Genomic DNA, 20766 nt, shown 5'->3' with positions numbered 1-20766 from the left:
TGCCATGGGTTTATTTGACCAATATATATGAATTACGCCTTTAGTGCCAAGTTTCCAGGTTTTTCATTCAAAAAAAGACTGAAAGATAAATTATGCTGTAATTTGTTTCCTTGCACCATCTAGTGGATTTAAATGACAACTGCGGCATTGCTATAAACGATTCACTAGTCAATCATGTAAGTCAAACTTTCAAACACATCCGGAGAACTGTTCCTAAAATGTTTCCAATCACACCACAACAGTGCATATTATTAAATTTTTCCGTTTTTCAGAGGATATCAGTTAAGCATGGCTGCTGAATTCATTAGCGAATGTTTAAATTATAAATAAAGTAACATAAAATAATATCCTCGCAATCGTTTAATAATTAGAGATAATGGAAGTCGTACACTACGTTCATTGCGTTCATTTTGACAAACTCAAACGCTCTGAAAGCCGCAGCACGCTGAGAGGCTGCACGAGTCTGCGCGGAACCAGTGCGCAGGCGCTCTGAGGAGCGGAAGCGGGGAGGCGGGGCTAGGCTCGACAGGGGAGCGGAAGAGGCCCCGGCGGCTGGGTGAGGCGCTGAGACGGTTTGGCTGTGTGTCCTGGGCCAGGCGCGGCTAAAAGGCCCGCAACCCGGGATACGCCAAAACAAACAGAAGGACTTGGGATTTCGGAGCAGTCGCCCCTGTTGCTGCTGCTGCCGCCGCGGACACCACCGACCCTGCTGCCAGAGGACTGGTCTCTGAAAGGCGTCTAGGCCTAGGCGCGGCCCGCGGAGCCAGACGTGTTGCTGCCGTGAGTAAAACGAGCGCCCTCTCCGCAGTCGTTTACAAATTAAAATGGAGGAAATTTCGTTGGCCAATCTGGATACTAACAAGCTAGAGGCCATCGCTCAGGAGATTTACGTAGACCTGATAGAGGATTCTTGTTTGGGATTCTGCTTTGAGGTGCACCGGGCAGTCAAGTGTGGCTACTTCTACCTGGAGTTCGCAGAGACTGGTAGCGTGAAGGATTTTGGCATTCAGCCAGTGGAAGACAAAGGAGCGTGCCGCCTACCGCTTTGCTCCCTTCCCGGAGAACCTGGGAATGGGCCTGATCAGCAGCTGCAGCGCTCACCTCCGGAATTCCAGTAGCTGCAAAATGAGAGTCTGAAAGTGGCCAGGACAATAACATAGACTGGTCCTGTGGCTTGGAGGAGTAAGCTAAGTAGAAAAAAAGTAGAAAAATCAGACAAAAGTTATAATTCCCCTTGAAGATACTAGCATTTAAAAACCCAAAGTGGATAGTTTAGGAATCCTTTTTTTAAAGTGTATTACCTGGAGCAAGCTCTGAAGCCCTGGGCAGGAGGAGCTGCACAGCCTGCGGGCCATGCAGTGCCTGTTGAAATACACCAGGATGTGCGCAAGATCCTGTAGTGCCCCCAATGCACAGGTGAGCAGTTGTGTGCCCAGCATATAAAATTTTTGGTTCCTCAACCTTTCTGTCTGCCTGATGTCAAGGGCTTCCTGGACAGTTTGGACATCACAGTTCGTCAGGCCGTAATCAGTGCCCTGCAGTGGGACTGCCCCTTTGATATCTGAACCTTTGATATGGGCTTCTCTGAGACAAGTAAATGTCAGGTGCAAGATCTGGATATTAACATTTTCAATTTGTGAAATCCAAGGAAAAGAAGTCTCAAGTTTGATAGGGAAGCTCTGTAGCCTTGACTCCAGCAAGAAGAAAAGATCAAAACCACCTATTTCCCAAAAGTCCAGACTTTACAATGATTCAGCTGACTTGAGGACAGCGCCTAGCATTTGACTGAGCAGAGCCCTCTTCCTTGCCCTCCAGCCTGGTGGCATAGGCTTGGCAAATGGACAACTTGGTTGTCCAGGCAGGCTGAGAATTCGATGATGATCCCCTGGGGAGGTAGCAGGGACTTCTGCAACTATGCACGATCTCTCAAACTTCAAGATTCATGTCTGGATGTATTATGCTGTGGACATAAGTTTAGTAGGGCAGTCACTTCCTATTCTAAGTTACTGGTTACCTAGCCAGTCCATGGGTATGACTTGGTCATTAAGCCAGTTCACTACCTGCCTCCCACCCTGGGGTCAGGACTGAACTATAGAAGAGCATCATGGCTGTGCAGGAGGCTATGGTTTGAAAACTGAGCCCAGAGGGCACTTTCAGCTGCCCCCAATAATGTGAATGGATTAGTGCTAGGAGCCAAGGAGCAGGACTGGATTATCTCATCTGACTGTGTGCAGAATCCTGTTGAATGTCCCTGTTTCTTTGGTTGGGTAGTCAGAGCTCTGCTATGGTGAACATCCAGATTGTCACCACCTTCTCTCTGCCCCTCGAAAGGGGCAGTCCTTTCCACTTGGTCCCCTTTGGATCTTGACAAGAGGAGCAGTCCTTTTATTGTTAGATGTCAGAGAAAGACCTCCAGAATCTCCTGACTTTAGGGAATGGTATAGGGGAAGATGGGAAGTAAGAACCACATATCAAACTACCCTCCACTTTATTCCCTGAGCGAGGGTTTATGAAGTATAAAGGGGTGGGAGCCCCGAGATGAGCGGAACGGTGCTGCTTTATTTGAAATGTTTTCTTACCTCATTCTGTGCCCCAGTAGGGGGTCCAGCCTCATCTGTCTGGCTTGGCCCCATGTTCCTCCTGTCCCTTGCTCCACTGCCTATCTGGTGCCCCAGGTGCTGCTTCCACTCCAGCTCTCACATTGACCAGTTTCAATTCAGCTCTTAATGCTCCTGCTTCTGAAGCCTGCCCAATTTCTTTTTTCTTGGCCTCTGTTTTTGTTTCTTTTTTCTTTCTTTCTTTTGTCTCTTGTTTTTGTAGAAGATTCAGAAGAGAATCTTTCTTATGGCTCCCTCTGTTGGGATTGGAATTGGAAGAGAACTTAATTTTTTGTATTTAAAATGCAGTATCATGCCTAAGCATTTCTCTTGTATAGGACTGCCTTGCTAGTGTGCCCTCTTGCTGTGTCTTACTTCATAAGGAGTTGTATCTTCCCACCTCCATTTCAATACTGCTTGTTAGGACCTAAGCAGAAGAGCAGTAAAGGCTGATTGACACACAGGGGGATGGAGTTGGTCCTTATCCGTTCTCTAACCCTTGCTGTGCATGTATCGGACCTTATCCCAGAAGGTACTGTTTAGACTGTGTAGATTGATTTAGATTACATACTGTAGAGGATTAAGGAAACCATAGAGATTGGGCCTTGGAACTGTAACTGCCTTCTCCTAGAGTTGTCCTGATCAGGCTTGGGGCCTAGTTACAGATTAGTCTTAAAGAGTCGCAGTAACTTTTAAAAAAATCAAACCTTGCAAGAGCTAAAATAATTTGGAGATATCTTTGCCCTTGACTTGTAGACATCTAAGAGGATGAAGAAAGGAGAGTCTAAGTGAGACTCTGGCCTACTTCCTAACAATGTCTTGGAAGTGGGATGATAGTAAAGGAGAAAGGCCACGGTCCAATCCCCCTACCTTCAGATAGGGAACTCAAATCCTGAAATTACTGTTTTCTTTCTGGCCTTTTCTCCTGGTTAGAGGAGGAAGTGGGAAGTAGTTTTGAGTAATACTTTGTTCATATTACTCTCTTTTTGTTTTTGTTTTTATTTTGTTTGTTTCTGGCCCCTCTACCAATAGGGCAGTAGCCCCCTACCCTGGATGGGTATAAGGTGGGCTTGGTCCAACAGGTGCCCAGAGGGTACAGAGTCCTTTCTGGGGAGAGAATGCTCCCTACCATATAGTTGACAGTGGTTAGGAACTCTCCCTTTCCCTACCTATCTTCCTTTTAACAACAGAATTCCTGTTTTTCCCTTCTTGATTAAGTGTATTGATCACCCTGCAATCCTATTATGTATCTGAGTGTGTGTGTGTATGTATGTGTTATGGGGGAATGGGGGGTTCTTTAAAATTTCTGTGGTTTGTGGCTTTTTCTTCCATACATTAGTTCCCACCATCGCATGCCCAGGGACCACTGCCTGGCATTATCGCATGCTGGGATCATCGGGGGAGGGTAGTGAAGCTCACCACTGTCCTTTGTTTTGGAGATTCTTATTTTTGCATAAGTAGTCCATCCTATGCAGATAGCTGACTAACTGTATTCCCCTTTCCCCTATGGCTGCTGGTGTAAATAAACTGCATCTCCCCATTGGTAAACAGTAATAAACAAAATTTTAAAAAATGTCTATTTGGACTCTATATTCATCTTTTAAAACTGTATGTTTTCAGGTATCGACATAATAAGGTAAATGTTGAATTAATTGCTATTGAACCTTAATACTTTCTCCCTAACAGGAGTTCTATCATAATAGAGAAACTGTCCACCCTTGTTTCTCAATTTGGCCTGCAAATTTAACTGTATCATACAGTGAAAGAGTCAAACCATATACAATCATCCCTTTTCCATATGAGGTAAGAAGGTGGTAAAGTAAGTCCAGTGCTGTCAATAAAAGCCCACTGTGAAAGATAGTTCCATTTGAATTGAACTCAATATATCCTAGTATGTACATTTTACCATCTATTTAAGCTAATATCCTTGCTCTCAAAAGGTAAGTGATTCACAGCAGACGATGATTCTGCCTTTGTAATTTTTTTCTCAATACTTAAAAAAAACTTACCTCAACAATTTAGATCTTTCATTTCATTTTTAATATTAATTCTGAAGTTTTTCATCCCATTCCTAACCCACAGTTTGAGTACTTTCCCTAGAAACTACTTAGTGATCCCGTGTCCTAATAAGTCTCTTGCTAAGTGTTCTAATTTATTAAAGTTTCATATTGGAAATAATATTGAGATTAATAAAAATTTCAGAAATGGGTCCAGAGAAGAATCTCTGACTCAATAGGATACCTCAGGGAAGCTTATAGATGTGTAACATGGTATTGAGTCTCTAGGAGCACTCAATGTACTTGTCACTGTCCAGTTTAATTATACCTGGGCCAACGTGGTGATTTGGGAAAACTTAAAAATTTGACGTGTAAAACCCATGATGCAACCATAGCAAGAGAAATTCTTCAAATAAAATTTCACCAAGATTATTTTGCCTTAAGTAAGATTTCTACTACTTTCATTAAAATTCACTGTCGGGATCTACTATCAATTAGTTTTCAAATGCATCTGCAGCAAATCCTTTTGGTTCCTATTTTGTAGGTTTGGAGTTTAATATATTTAGTGCTAAGCTAATTAGTTTTCTAAAAAGATAATTGCGAGACCCATGCTTTACCAAATACTTGACAATGGGACTTTGAAGGTTATTATGTTTTCTAATTAGTATGCTCTTTAAAGAAAAAAAAAAAAAAAACACATCACATACCTTTTAACTACCCATATTTAACTTCCTAGATTTAGCATTTTAACTACAGCATGTAGCATCAGATCAAGAACCTGATAAATGATTGCTTGATGTTGACAAAGACAAAACGAAGTATGCTGAAGTAACTAAAAATTCAGGAAGAACTTTCTTTGCACACATTAATAAGTAAAATTGCCTTCTCTTAAGACCTATCTGAAGTGTTGTAAAGTTTTTCTTATAATTTTTTAAAATAGTTTTATGAATAAACCATTTATGTGCTAAAAGCACAATAGTTACTAAATTTATTTTCATGTTGGTGTTTAATTATGGTTAACGAATTGCCAGTTTTCAAGTCAGCGAGAGATAATACCAGATTTCAGAAGTTTTTCTCTGCTATGAAGGATTATGAGCTCTCTGATTTTCATTTATTTACCAAAAGATGCCCTTAATGTTGCTTTGGAGGACAGCATTAGAAGTGTTGTTCCTATTCAAAAAGGTTTTGTGGATAAACCTTAATAAACTCTTGGGATTTTTTTGTTTGTATTTTTCCATTTTTGAAAACATTTTCAATCGTATATTTCTTGAGACTCATTGGAAATATGTGAGCCAAAAAGTAAATACTAAATTGATTTTAGAGATGAAAAAAATATCTTCAGCAGCAGTGACTTGCCCATAGTTCAAAATGCAAAAATTTGCAAGTGGTGGAAGCAAAAGTAGAATGCTGGTGTTGTGACTCCTAGGTCAGTGGTCTTTGTTGAAGCAGTGGAATAATAACTAATTAAAAACAAAACAGAATGAAAAGTCCATGATTCTTATGAACAACCTTAGGGCAATGAATTTGAAAACAGAAAAAAGGGAAGTCTATTTTAAAATAGAACTCAAAAGTAACTCAAGGAATTGTAAATTTTTTTAAGTAAATTAATACACTATAACTTTTAAAACACCACACAATTAGAAATTATAGACAATACAGCAAATGAAACAATGACAAAAACATAGGCAAAATAGTATCAAAATACATTATTTTCATTTGGATGTTAGCAAACCAACTCCTTTAAAATAACAAAAGTAAACATCAACAAGTCAGGTTAATCACAGGATGGCAAGGTTTCAGCTCAAAATCATCACATTATCATTAGAGAAAATCCATGTGAAAATTTGAATTGATACTGAAAAATAGTTTGAAAAAATTCAATATGAATTATTGCCTAAAAAAAGACATTAACAATATAGAAACAAAAGTTTAAGAACTTGTACACACTGCAAAAGGGTATGTACCAAAAATCTACACTGGTTACTATGCTTAATAATGAATACTTGGAAGCACTCCCTTTAAAAGCAGGAATGGAAGAAACAAGTTTTTACTATTCTAAGGTGATAGTTACATGAACAATTTTATAGAATCTAGAAACAGTTGTTCTCAGGTGACATCTACATCTACATGGATAATTTTATAGAATCTACAAACATGCCGTTGAAAGTAGTGAGAAAATTTAGCAAAGTTACTGGATATAAGATCAATATCTAAAATCAGAATACCAACATTTAAAAAGCGTTATTAAATTTAGATTGTAATTCAACACGTTATAACGGTCGTATGACATAATATCACAAGAAATGTGTAAGATTTTATAAAGAAAATAATATTTTCTAATATGTTGGGAAAATCCCAAGTAAACGGAGAGGATGTTCACGTATAGAAAATGCAATCAGTATTGCTCCAAATATGTGAATTAGAAGCAATCTGTATTACAACCCAAATAGATGTGCTCATGGAACTTGACAAATTAATTTTAAGATTTATGTGAACACCAGATGCTAGAATAGACAAGATCTTTTTGACAAATGTATATTGTAGTTTTGGTGCAGAAACATAGGAATGGAATAGAGTTTAGAATTGGAAACACACAGATTACACGTTTATGTCTTCTTGATGTGTGATTAAATTTGTATTATAATCAGTGGAATATAAACCAATATATTGTTCTGGAATAGATTATCCATGAATAAATAATAAAACTGTGCTCAGATGCAAAATTAATTCCTATATGGATTAAAGATTTAATGTGTAAAAGTAAAATGTCAAAACTTTCTAGAAAAATATAGGAGGATATGTTCATAATTGTGTGTAAGGGTAAAATTTCTTAAAAGTACAAAACATAGAGAAAAGATTGATATATTGGACCATAAGAAAAATAGCACTTTCTGTTCATTAAATCATATTGGTTTGAAACAAACAAACGAATAACCCAATGTGCTAGTTGTTTAGTTCTTATAACTGATAAAAGATTATTAACAAAGTAGTTGTACAATTGCCAAGTGTACAAAGTAAAAGAACAACTCATTCTTACAAAAAGAAATATGAATGACTAAAAAGTTGTAAAAGTTCACTTAGGTTCAAAAAAATGCAAACTATAAACAAAATACCAATTTACCCTACTCAGTATGATTAAGTTTTTTTTTAAATGGTGATGACATCAACTCTGAAAGGCATATGGAGCAGTTAAAACACATAAACTGCTAGTGGTCTGTAAATTGGTTAAAAAAGAATTTAGAAATATCTACTGTGGTTGAAGACAAAAGTAACCAATACCTCAATATTTCTACCTGTTGCAGCATTATATGTAATAGGAAAAAGTTCAAAGCAATATACCCACTGGAAATATATATAGTCACTATACAGAATTGAGAGTAAATTAACCAGAGCTGTAAAAATAAAATAGTAAAACATATTTTACTTTGCTCCATTTCATTTGATGTTTAACAATAAGCAAGTCAATGCTATGTATTGTTTAAATAATTGTGTATATGTAATAAAAACTATACCAAAAATATTGGATCAGACTTCCACTTTCATATTTATGGTCATGTAGATAGCAGACTAATTGATATAGGACGTCTGTATGCTAAATAAATTGCAGTAAAGATACTCTTAAATGCATTACTATCTTCCCAAGGAAGTAAAGGAAATACTCAGAATACCCATGGCTGTCTTCTAACGCACACACACCCCAAAGATACAAATGAAAACAGAAAAGGAAAGTGCACTGGGAAAAATATAGATACCATATGGGAATGGGAGATTAGGTCCTGATCATCACAAATTGAAACTGTAAATACAAGACACCTGAAATAAGGTTTGTATCTTTGGTGAAAGGATGGGCAGAGTAAAACTAGATAGATTGATAAATGATTGATTAATGGGTGGATACATAAGAGAAACCTTCCTTACTTTAGAGAGGACAGATGAGAAAGAAAGACTCTGCTATTGCCAGAGGTGGAATGAATTGACTAAAATAATAACAACCATGCCATTATCATCAACATTTACTTTGAGAATGTGTACCCATACACTTGGTTTCACATAGCTACCCTACCTTACCAGTCAGAGAAACTTTGACCTGAGAATTACATAATGTATTGAAAATGATACTATACCTCTTGGCTACCTGACAAAATTTTGTTCCTTCAGCATTTTCACAAAACATAAGTTTGCAATAAAAGAAGCATCTGTTTCTTTAAAGATTTCATTTATATCCATCATACTTTGTATCTTATAAGTCTGTTTACAAGAAAGGAATTCTAGCTCTACAGTTTATTTCTGCTGACTCTACATAATTAGAACTTTCTTATAAATAGAATTATTAGATATAGAATATGGCCATAAATGAAATATGTACGTTAATAAATGGAATTTTAAACATGAGCAAAGAACAGGAGAAAATAATGCAGTTTTAAAAATGAAAGTAATAGAATTAAAAGTGAAAAGAATGTATGCCAAAAAAATTTAACCTCATTGTATAGGTAAAATATCAGTTTAATCAAGCTGGAAAAAGAAGGAATGAATCAGAATGAAGCAGTTCATGCACAGCACAGTAGTTGTGTTGCTTCCTTGTCTCCCAGTGATAAACCTATATGCCATTTTTTAAATAAAATCGATAATCAAAAAGTGAAAGTGCAACAAAGAAAAAAGTGATAACACTTGAATTGCAATTGAATGTAATTGGAAGATGACTGATCTTCGGAATGGTGACACAACATTCTGGAGGCCCAAGATATACAGCCAGAAGAACTCAATCAATGAGAAAATTGGGCGCAATGAAAAAATAAAGACATTTCAGAAGAAACAAAGCTGTCAATAAACAACATTAGGTGTTATGTCAGATATTTCAAGATACTGAAAGTGCACAGGGTAAGTTCTGGCTGAGCGCGGTGGCTCAGGCCTGTAATCTCGGCACTTTGGGAGGTCGAGTCGGATGGATCATTTGAGGTCAGGAGTTTAAGACCAGCCTGGCCAACAAAGCAAATACAAAATACAATGTAAAAATACAAAAATTAGCCAGGCATGGTGGTGTGTGCCTGTAATCCCAGTTACTTGGGAGGCTGAGGCAGGAGAATCACTTGAACCTGGGAGGTGGAGGTTGCAGTGAGCTGGGATTGCACCACTGCACTCCAGCCTGAATGACAGAGTGAGACTCAGTCTTAAAAAAAAAAAAAAAAAAAAAAAAAAAAAAAAAATTATGCTGACAGAATTCTAGATTCCTGTCCCCTGGTTATTCAACCAAATAGTAATCTGCTGTGAAAGGATTTTGCAGATGTAATTAAAGTCTCAAGTCAGTTGACCTTAACATATGGTGATTATGCAGGTGGCCTTGACCCAATCACATGAGCATTTCAAAATCAGAGTTTTCTTCATCTAGTAGTGGAAGAAGACAGTTTTTTAAGTGTGAGAAAGATTCAATGCGCCATTGCTTTCTTTGAAGATGGACTGGGCCACGTGAGAGGAATGTGGGTGCATCTAGGAGCTGATAGTGGCCTCCAGTTTACAGATAGCAAAGAAATAGGGATATCAGACCTAAGGCAATAATAGGTTGTGGATTGAATTCTGCAACAAACAAACAAATAAACAAACAAACAAAACCTGAATGAGCTTGGAAGCAAATTCTTTGCCAGAGCATCCAGATAAGAGCCCAAACTAGCTAACACTTCATTGTCAACCTTGTAAGACCCTTAGCACAAAGCTCAGCCTAGCAGACTGTGACTTTAGAACTAGAGAACTGTGAAAAAATAAAGGAAGGTTGTTTTAAGAAGCTAAGTTTGTGATGTCATTATGCAACAATAAAAACCTAATACAGTCATAAGCTGATTCAGATTTAGGATTATGACAATTCACCAAGGCACAGAAAAGATGCTTGCTCTGTGTCTTGATTTACATTTGAGAATATGAGAAGAAGGCTAGCAACGTTCAAACTGTGTGTGTGTGTGTGTGTGTGTGTGTGTGTGTGTGTGTGACAGAGTTTAGTTCTGTCACCCAGGCTGAAGTAAAGTGGTATGATCCCAGCTTACTGCAACCTCCATCTCCCGGGTTCAAGTGATTCCGGTCAGTTCAAACTATTCTTGATAAATTTTGTACAAATAAAATACATTTATTCTCAATGTTTCTAATGTTGAAAATCACAGTGTATGTAAATACTGCTTTTATTTTTCTTTTATTTCCCCTTACATTCATCACGTTTATCATGTTTATTAATAAGAAAATTTTCAATATTGCAACAATATTATTTTTGTTGCAATATTGTCACCAAATGATCTTACTTATTCCTGTTTATTATTAACATTGCTTTGCACAATTTTGGTTTGCATGGTCATTTTTATAGTCCTTCACACCGTGCAAAACTAGGGTTGACTATATCATTATTATTTATTTTCTGAAATATTTCAAGAGATATTAATACTGTATCTCTTCTGTTGAATTAATTCCAAGTAAAAAAAAAATAGCAGTGAAGTAAACACTATTTTGCAGTGATAACTTGGGAGGTTTAGCTTGAAACTCAAAACATATGAGTCCCCCAGATAGCACTGACAGAAGAAGAAAAATAAGGAAAGCAGTTTGTAGCAAAAGGAAAGAAGAATATAGACTAAATAGGGCATATTTAACCAAGAATCAAGAAGAGGAGAAAGGTAGTATGGTATCTGATTAATGAAAAATCTAAGTGAATTACATGAATGAGAAAAAGTACAAAGTATAAGAAGAAGGAAAAAGTTTGTAGGTATTGTACTCAAATATATGCATTCTAATCTTCATCCTTTCATTTATTACTAGAGTGAATTTGGGAAGGTAAGTTATTTTTTATGAATTTCAACTTTATAAAATGGAGATAGCAATGTACTTCAGTGTTACGTGACCTACTGCATGTAAGTTTAATCTAGTTGGAGTAATGAGTGGTGATAAAATAAGGCTTTTTTGAGAAGATGGTATTTAAACTGAGAACTGAAGGATGACTTGCCTAGGCAAAATTTGTCAGAGTACATGGAGAGTGAATTAAGGGTGGTATGTAAGAGAGGGATGGAGGTGAGGAAAAGGATTTAAAGCTAGTATGTTAGAGATAACCACTTAAATTGAAAATTTAAAGCTCTGAAGAAATGATCATGCATCTTGGATATTTAAAAACTCTGTTTTTAACATAAATTGATATGTCTTCTTTATCCCTATCAGGTTTCAGGATACTGTTTAATGGAATTGTCAATAGATGGTGATATTTATAATTGGCATAAACTCCTTACTAGGATCTTGTCAGGTAAGTAGATAGGTCGTAATTAGGAATATAATTCCAAAGGGCCTAAAAAGGCAATCTCTCATTAATACAAAAACACTTTATACCTGCCAGGTTAATCTTAATTTTCAAGATGAAGTGCTGTCTTAAAGACACAGTGACCTCCCCACTTTTAATGTGCTTTTATTTCCTAAATTTACTATTCCACTTCATTCTCCTCAGTCTCCCAGCTCTCACCATTTTCAGACACACACACGTACACACACACATGCATGCACAACAGAGACATGCACACAGGAATGACATATAACTTTAAATCAAGCCCTGAGGTCCTCTCAGTTCAGAGTAACGTTAGCTAATCTGCTTTTGCTCTTGCTGCTGTATGATTATTACAGTTCAAGGATTTACTTGCACTCTAGCCACTTTTGCAGTTTGAAGGTGGATTAGTGTTGCCCTCTTACTTAAGTACTTCTTTTACAGCTAAACTTGCTTTTTGAATTTAAACTGCTTGTGTTATTTCTGCTTGATAATGGATTCAACAATGATTCAAAAATTGATTTAGATTTTGTGTAATAGATTGGAAATAACAAGCTTAGTCTTGATTTTACAACAAACTGTGTGACCTCAGTCAGATAACTTCATCTCTTAGGGCCAAGATTTCTTATTGATAACAGATAAGCTTGAATAAAACAATGTCTTAATTCCATTCAACACTCTATGAGTCTATGAGCAAAAAAGTTGGACAATCACTGCCAAAACCATCATATTCCCAAGGTTAGCTTACGATCTAAATACACAGACTTTATTATAGTTAGATTATTTTTATATTGTTCTAGGACTTTGCTTCAGACCTCTTATGACCTCTTTGATTAGAAATATATCTTTCTAAACAAGGATGTTATCTTTCAGATTTATGTATCCAAGGGCAAGCTAGATATCTCCAATTATAGGTATCACAGGAAACTCACATCTCATATTATGCAAAACTGAAGCCTGGAGAGCCTATGCCCTGGCGAATTTTATTCATTCTAAGTGTTAAGAACTGCTCTCCTAGAGAGAAAGCAAAAAATAACTTTATGTTAATCCTATCAGTCCCCAGTAGGACATTCCTAGGATGTTAGAGACCTAGGACAATTGGTTTTCTTTTCTGGCTGAGTTCCTATACATGTAAACTGTTTGACTTAAAAATGTATTACAAAATTAATAGAACATGTGATAGTGATTTATTGATAAATATTTAAAATAATAGATAGAGAAAGGCTAACTTCATCTTTCTTTATTGCTCAATTGGTGCATGAGGATTTCATATTATTAAGAAAATATTGATTCATATTTGGTCCAGGAATCATTGCTTCCTGTTCTTTATTGCAAATGTACTATTACCCGTTAATTTCATATCTCTCACTGCAAGAAAAAGGTAGCATGCTATTTTTGCTCAAAATGACATTGCTTTTTGGACTCTTGTTCATATTGAAATAATATAAATGTCTTGCCTCTGCGATTTCCTAATACCCTTGATTTAATGTTTATTACATTATTCATGATGTGGAATCATCTGCCATACAACTATGAACATTCTCTTCCAATGGCTGTCTCAAAGTTTGTTAATATGTTTTGTTGGTTATGATCACCAGGGTTAAGTTTTACCTACGATACACAGTGAAATTTGTGCAATAATTAGATGTATGGATATATTAAATTTACCAAAAGGAAATTTATATAGTGTAAATGTAGAACAACACATCTTCCAGTAGCATTGGAAGAGTTCTCAAATTCTTCAGGCCATAGCCTCTAAATTGGTAGAGTGCAATATTTTTCAATGTTCACCAAATCATACCTACCACTCCAATGCATGAGTAGGGTGGATAAGTGAGGGAGCCCTCAGTAGAGAGAGAGCAGCAGTCTTGTTCATACAAGGAGGATCCATTCCACGTACTGTAAGGCTGAAGATCATGCCAAGAGAACGTAAGGCCACCACATAAATTGGAGGCAAAAGGGAACAACTATCAGAATTGCCATTAGGATTATACAGTTATAGCTTTAAAAGCCCCTGGAGAAGATATATGCAACCATCCCTGGAGAACTGCCTGACATGCTGAAGGAGTTTGGGGTAAGCAGCTGGGTTGCCAGCAAGAGGAGCAACAGTGGATGCTACAAGGTTAAAAACTACTGCTGCTACCCCTGTCATGTTCTGATGGTAAAGAAAAGAGGCAGCCCTATAACTGGAACAGACACCAAGAGGGACAAGAGCCAATACATAGCTCTCACATACTTGGTTTGAGTCCAAGTATTGGCATTGGACCAATGGTAGGCTAGAGCCCTGAACTTGCCATGCCCATGAGTGACTGTCACATCAAATCAATATGACAGTACCTTTCTGGCTGCATAATCTTGTATAATCCAAATAAAACAAAAATTCTACTCTGGGTAGCAGGAACTGGGGTCAGACCACAAGTACTGAGCGCCTTAAGACATACCCAATGTAGAGGGTTCTGATGATTAATTTTATATGTAAGCTTCAGTAGGCAAAAGGATGTTCAGATAGCTAGTACAACATTATTTCTGAGTGTGTCTGTGAGGGTGTGTCCTTAAGAGATTAGCATTTGAATCACTAGACTAAGTAAAGAAGATCCACCCTTACCAATGTTGACAGGCATCATGCAATCCTTTGAGTGTCCAGATAGAACAGAAAGGTGGAAGAAAGGTGAATTTTGTTTTCTTGTGCTTGGATTCCTACCCTCAGGCAACCTGTCCTCAGATTCAGTGTTGCTGGTTCTTGGGCCTTTGGACTCTGAAACTTACACGATTGGCTTCCTGATTCTCAGGCCTTGACCCTTCATTTTCTAGCCAGAAGTTATACCATCAACTCCCTTGATTCTCAGACCTTCGGACTTGGACTGAATTATATCATCAGCTTTCCTGGCTTTCTAGCTTGCAGAAAGCATATTGTGGAACTTCTTTGCCTCTATAATCATATGAGCAAATTTCCATTATAAATCTCTTACATATCTGTATGTATCCTATTAGTTCTTTTTATCTGGAAAACCTGACTAATGCAAGGGTCAAAGATCATACTGCAAGGATCTGGTCCAGGATGGTACTGCCACCCTTGACTACTCCTAGGTATTGGAGGGGGCTTAGAACATTTTGAAGAAAGCACCCCGATGCACCAGGAATGCCCTCAGATGTGGGCCTAGAACAAGGACCCACTTTTTCAGACTAAGTATGGTCCCAAACCACCAGATGAAAGTTGTTTCTTTCTGGTTCTATCTCTTAATATTTACTTCATTCTTTTTCCATTCAATGACAGCTCTTCTATCACAAGCTGTATACTGTACACTTCAGGAAAAATAAATGTATGTGGCTTTTTGTTTGTTTGTTTGTTTTTGGTTCTCTAAACTTCATGGCTTTGCTCCTTTTGCCCTAACTTATTTTCTGTCCCTTAGCTTAGCTAACGCTTAAATATTTTTTTAAGTTTCAGTAAACATGGAATGATTTTGGAAACTTCGTTAAAATTACATATGTTTGGGTTTATTTCTGGACTTCTATTTCTATTCCATGGGCCTATATGTCTGTCCTTATGTCAGTATAACAATGTTTTGATTACTATAGCTTTACAGTAAGATTTTAAATCAGGAAGTGAAAGTCATTCTACGTTGATTTTCTGTTTCAATAGTGTTTTGACTATTTGGAGTCCCTAATTTGAATATATGTTTTTACATTTCAGCAAAAAAGGCCATTGAAATTTACAGGAATTATATTGAATCTGTATCTCACTTTATGGGGAAAGAATAGTTTCTTCCACAAATTTTGCTGCTACAACTGGATAACCACACACAAAGAATAAAGTTGGACCTCTAGATCACTCCATATGTAAAAATTGCCTCAAAATGGATCAACAACCTACATGTAAGAGCTAAAACGATATAACTCTTAAAAGAATGCATACAGGTAGGGCCAGGTGCAGTAGCTCATGCCTGTAATCCCAGCACTTTGGGAGGCCAAGGCAGGCAGATCACGAGATCAGGAGATCGAGACCATCCTGGCTAACACATTGAAATCCGTCTCTATTAAAAATACAAAAAATTAGCTGGCGTGGTGGCGGGCATCTGTAGTCCCAGCTACTAGGGAGGCTGAGGCAGGAGAATGGTGTGAACCGGGGAGGCAGAGCTTGCAGTGAGTCGAGATAGTGCCACTGCACTCCAGCCTGGGCAACAGAGAGAGACCCCGTCTCAAAAAAAAAAAAAACAAACAAAAAGAATGCACCCCAGTAAATCATCACAACTTCAGATTAGCAATAGATTCTTAGGTATGGCACCGAAACTATAAGCAACAAAACAGAAAATAGATAAATTTGACTTAAACAAAATTTAAAACATGTATCAAAAGACATTTAAAACATGTAAAAAGACAACACAGAGAATGGGAGAAAATATTTGCAAATCTTATGTCTGATAAGTTTTACTATCCAGAATATATTAAAGAACTCTTACAACTCAAAGACAAAAAGATGAACAACCAAGTTAAAACATGGAAAAAGGACTTGAATAGTCATTTCCCTAAAGAAGATTACAAAAGACCGAAAGGCAAAGGAACCAAATGTTCAACTTCATTGGTCATTAAAGAAATGCAATCCAAACCACAATGAGATACCACTTCATACTCACTAGGATAGCTTTAATAACACACAAACAAACAAACAAACTGGGAAATAAATGTTGATGAGAATGTGGATAAGTAGGTTGTGTGGCGCATTGTCCATGGGAATGTAATATGATACAGGCACTGTGTAAAATACTTCGTGGTTCCTTAAACAGTTAAACATGGAATTACCATATGACTCAGCGATTTCACTCTTAGGTGTATATACCCAAGAGAAATAAAAGTATGTGTCCACACAGAAACTTGTGCACAAATATTCATAGCAGCATTATTCATAATAGCCAAAAGGTGAAAACAATCCAAATGTCCATCAGGGTGGATGAATGGATAAATACATTGTGAGATATATATATATACACAAACACACACATACACACACACAATGAAATATTAATTAGCCATGAAAAACAATTAACTCCTGACAGGGCTACAATTTAAATGAACCATGAAAACATTATGTCAAAGAAACCAGACAGAAAAGGCTTCATATTATGTGATCCTTTTAAAGTGATATATCCAGAACAGGTGAATCTACAGAGACAGAAAACAGTTGAGGTTACTAAGGAATCAGAAGTGGTGAAAATGGAGAGTGATTATTTAACAGAATGTTTTCTAGGGTGATGAAACAGTTTTAAAACTAGAGAGAGCTAGTGGTTGTACAACAATGTGAACACAGCAAATGTCAGTGAATTGAGTACTTTGAAATAATTAAGTGTATGCTATGTGAATTTCACCTCAATAAAAGAACAACAACGAAAAGCTACCTCACGTATTACCTGTACCAGAAACCATACCTAGAAAGCAGCCTGGATTAGTTGGTCCTACTCATGGCTTCTGTCATATTCCTTGCCTGTCACCATATAACTCCTTGTAAAATTGTGTTGTAATATTATTTTAATGTATCAATTTACATATATATCATATGCTAGATTATAAATTCTTGAGGGTAGAGACCATATCTTACTCTGAAAGTTACCTGGTGCCTCACAAATAGTAAGTACTCAATGTTTAGTTTACTTTGATGGTATCCAGGCTGCTAACATAAGATATATCTTTAAAACAGTTTGTCTAGGTTGTTTTAGAAAACTAATCATTGGTTAAATATTTCACTTGAATTCTATTGATTTTCCTGTAATTAGACTCCCTGAGTCTATCTTTTCTGGCTACTATGGTCTTTTATTATTTGGCTGCCTGTTTATTCTCTGATTATAAAAATTTTTAAAAAACACATGTGGCTTATATTTGTCAAATGTTGCTGCATAATCTTGAATGATGTGCCTTTACATATATATACCTTGCACTACATAATAAGTTTGTTATGCTATAATGTAGAGCTTTTTTGAATTATCATCATTTAAGTCCCACTTCCAATAATGAGTATGAAACCTCAAGATCCATCTGTTTATTCCTTATGATAGAAACACCATTGCAGTCACATTGTTAAGTATACAAATGCTCCTTGACTTACAATGGGGTGATGTCCCAATAAACTCATCATAAGTCGAAATTATACTAAGTAGAAAATTTTTTCAAAACACCTAAACTACTAAACATCATAGCTTAGCTAAGCCTACTGTAAGAGTGTTCAGAACACTTACATTAGCCTACAGTTGGACAAAAACATCCAACAAAAAGTCAGTTTTATAATAAAGTATTAAATGTCTCATGTAATTTATTGAATTATCTACTGGAAGTAAAAAATAGAATGGTTGTATGGGTACTCAAAGTACCATTTCTACTGAATGCAAATTGCTTTCACACCATTGGAAAGATGAAAAATCATTAAGTTGAATCATCATAAGTCAGGGAATGTCTAGACTTACAGAAAAATTGAAAATTAACTTTTTTTGGTTAATACATAGTGAAAACAAAAGGAAAAATATTATAACTATTACAAATATGTGATGTCATTGTTAATATTTTTCCAAAGGCAGCACCCAGATATGTATCCTACACAAGAACTATTTTTTGAGAATTAGTCTCAATTCTTCAGCTAGCTTAAGTTTGTCTTTTATGTTCTATATTCTATATTACCAATTACTGAATCTTAATGCTTTCCTCAGTGAATTGCATGCACATTTAGTTCTTCTTATCTTCCAGTATCAGTCTGTGCCAGTCATACCTAGATTACCAATATCTACTTCTAATTAATCTTAATCGTTTCATCACCCATTTATCAAATCAGAAACCTACTCCTACTATTTTCTGAAATATAAAATCAAGATACTTTAAACTCACATAATTCTTCACAATCTGATTCTATAAATCTCTTTAAGTTTTTTCAACTTCAGCATTCATTATTTTCTCCAAAACTTTATTCTCAAATGTTCCTCTCTTCATTTATTTTTCTTTTTTATTATACTTTAAGTTCGAGGGTACATGTGCACAACATGCAGGTTTTTTACATATGTATACATGTGCCATGTTGGTGTGCTGCACCCATTAACTCATCATTTACATTAGTATATCTTCTAAAGCTATCCCTCCCACCTCCCCTCACTTCACAGCAGGTCCCGGTGTGTGATGTTCCCCTTCCTGTGTCCAAGTGTTCTCATTGTTCAATTCCCACCTATGAGTGAGAACATGCGGTGTTTGGTTTTCTGTTCTTGCGATCGTTTGCTGAGAATGATGATTTCCAGCTGCATCCATGTTCCTAAAATAATGTCTGTTGACTTCCAGGACATTCTCCCACCCTCCCTAATGTCTCATTTACCTGGCATGTATAGGTAAGCACCCTCTGTATGGCCTCATTCTTAATGACTTGATTTATAAAGTTACACCTTTTAATGACTAAACCTGAGTTCCTCCACTTTCTCAACTCTAGTGTTCATATGTCCAGACTCCATGTCAGTTACTCACAAATCAACCATGTAGTGATTTTCATCAGGATTCAAAACTCTTCAATATTCGATATCATACAATTTTAAATTCTGATATTCTGTTATCCTTCCACATCAAATTCTAATCATATTCTCTATTCTTCTACATCTCTAGTATAATTTTAGTCTTATTCAGGCAAATGGCCAGATGGAAGTTTTGGCTTATGATTCATTAGAAATATGAATGTATTGCCTCCGTTTTTGGACAATAGGGCCCATCAGGCACACTGAGGCCAAGGCCATTATATAACCAAGCTATAGTTTATTAAGATGGTTAGGTATAATAGTGGATGTGCAGAATAAACTTGTCAAACTTTTGAATAAAATATGTCCTATCATCTATATGGGAAGGCCAGCCCCTTTAAACCAGCCAACTAAATTACATTTACCCACTGTCATAAAGTCTGATCTTATGTTTCATTTCAGATAAATATGTTAAAACACATTTTGATAAATACTATGTAAAACACTGAGAAAAAAGAAGTTATTAAACCTCTCTGGTATGCTAGATACTAAAAACATTTCACTTAATAATAAATAATGTGGACATCATATAATTAATTGTTCTATTTTCTATCAAGTTGTGAAAGTGGGATAATGGATTCCTCGCTACCTAATTTTTCATAGTTAAATGTAATATTTAGCTAATATAATATAAAGTATGACAATCTTTTGGAACATTTATATAATTTATCCTGTTTGTTAAGTGGCACAGCAATTTCTATATCACAGCTAATTGTTTGAGTTTGGAGTAGTTATGGAATAAAAAGTACTCTATCAAATATAAATATATTAATAAAGCTTCATTAGACCAGGGCACTTGTCACCTTCTTCACTGTAGCCCATCCCATCTACTCAATAGACAATGTCCATATATTCTTTGTGTTAGCATAAGATAGCACTATTTTACTTTTCAATATGTTGAGATTATTATGAATAAAGTAAAAAAATGACGAAAAAGCATGTTTTCATGATTTTGCAATTGGTAAATCACTTTATGATCAACTTGAACATGAATATTTTTCACCACTTTTTAAATATACTTTCACAAGTGGTGATAGGTTTTGTGTAAAATAAAAGACATTTTCACTGCCTTCATAAAAAGAGATTTTATTGTTAAGAAAACATGAAAATGTTTATGATGGCATGAGGTGCTGAAATAGTATTTTATTATTTTATAGTTATATATGTAATTATTTAACATTCCATGTATTTTTTATGCATATATTTTTATATACACACATCATTTTGTTTATACCATTTGTATTTAAATACATGAAAAGCACTTTCTTCTTCTGCATTAATGTTGAAGAAAAACTAGAGGAATAAGTGTGAAAAGGAATATATATTAGCTATATTACTTACATGATAAAGACAGTTTTATTTTTCTT

General features: G+C 36.1%; 1 protein-coding gene across 1 annotated transcript; it reads left to right on the top strand.

Moving 5' to 3' along the window:
* The first annotated feature begins 487 nt into the window (after positions 1-487).
* ATXN7L3B (ataxin 7 like 3B) lies at positions 488-4174 on the top strand. The gene has a single exon (XM_033221248.1). It carries the CDS (start codon positions 825-827, stop codon positions 1116-1118), a length of 294 nt encoding a protein of 97 aa, XP_033077139.1. The 5' UTR covers positions 488-824; the 3' UTR covers positions 1119-4174.
* Positions 4175-20766: the final 16592 nt, after the last annotated feature.

Source organism: Trachypithecus francoisi, unplaced genomic scaffold (assembly GCF_009764315.1).
Source record: "Trachypithecus francoisi isolate TF-2019V2 unplaced genomic scaffold, Tfra_2.0 Lachesis_group11, whole genome shotgun sequence".
NCBI lineage: Eukaryota > Metazoa > Chordata > Mammalia > Primates > Cercopithecidae > Trachypithecus > Trachypithecus francoisi.
Note: the sequence above shows the minus strand (reverse complement) of the source record. Positions and strands in the feature narration are given on the sequence as shown.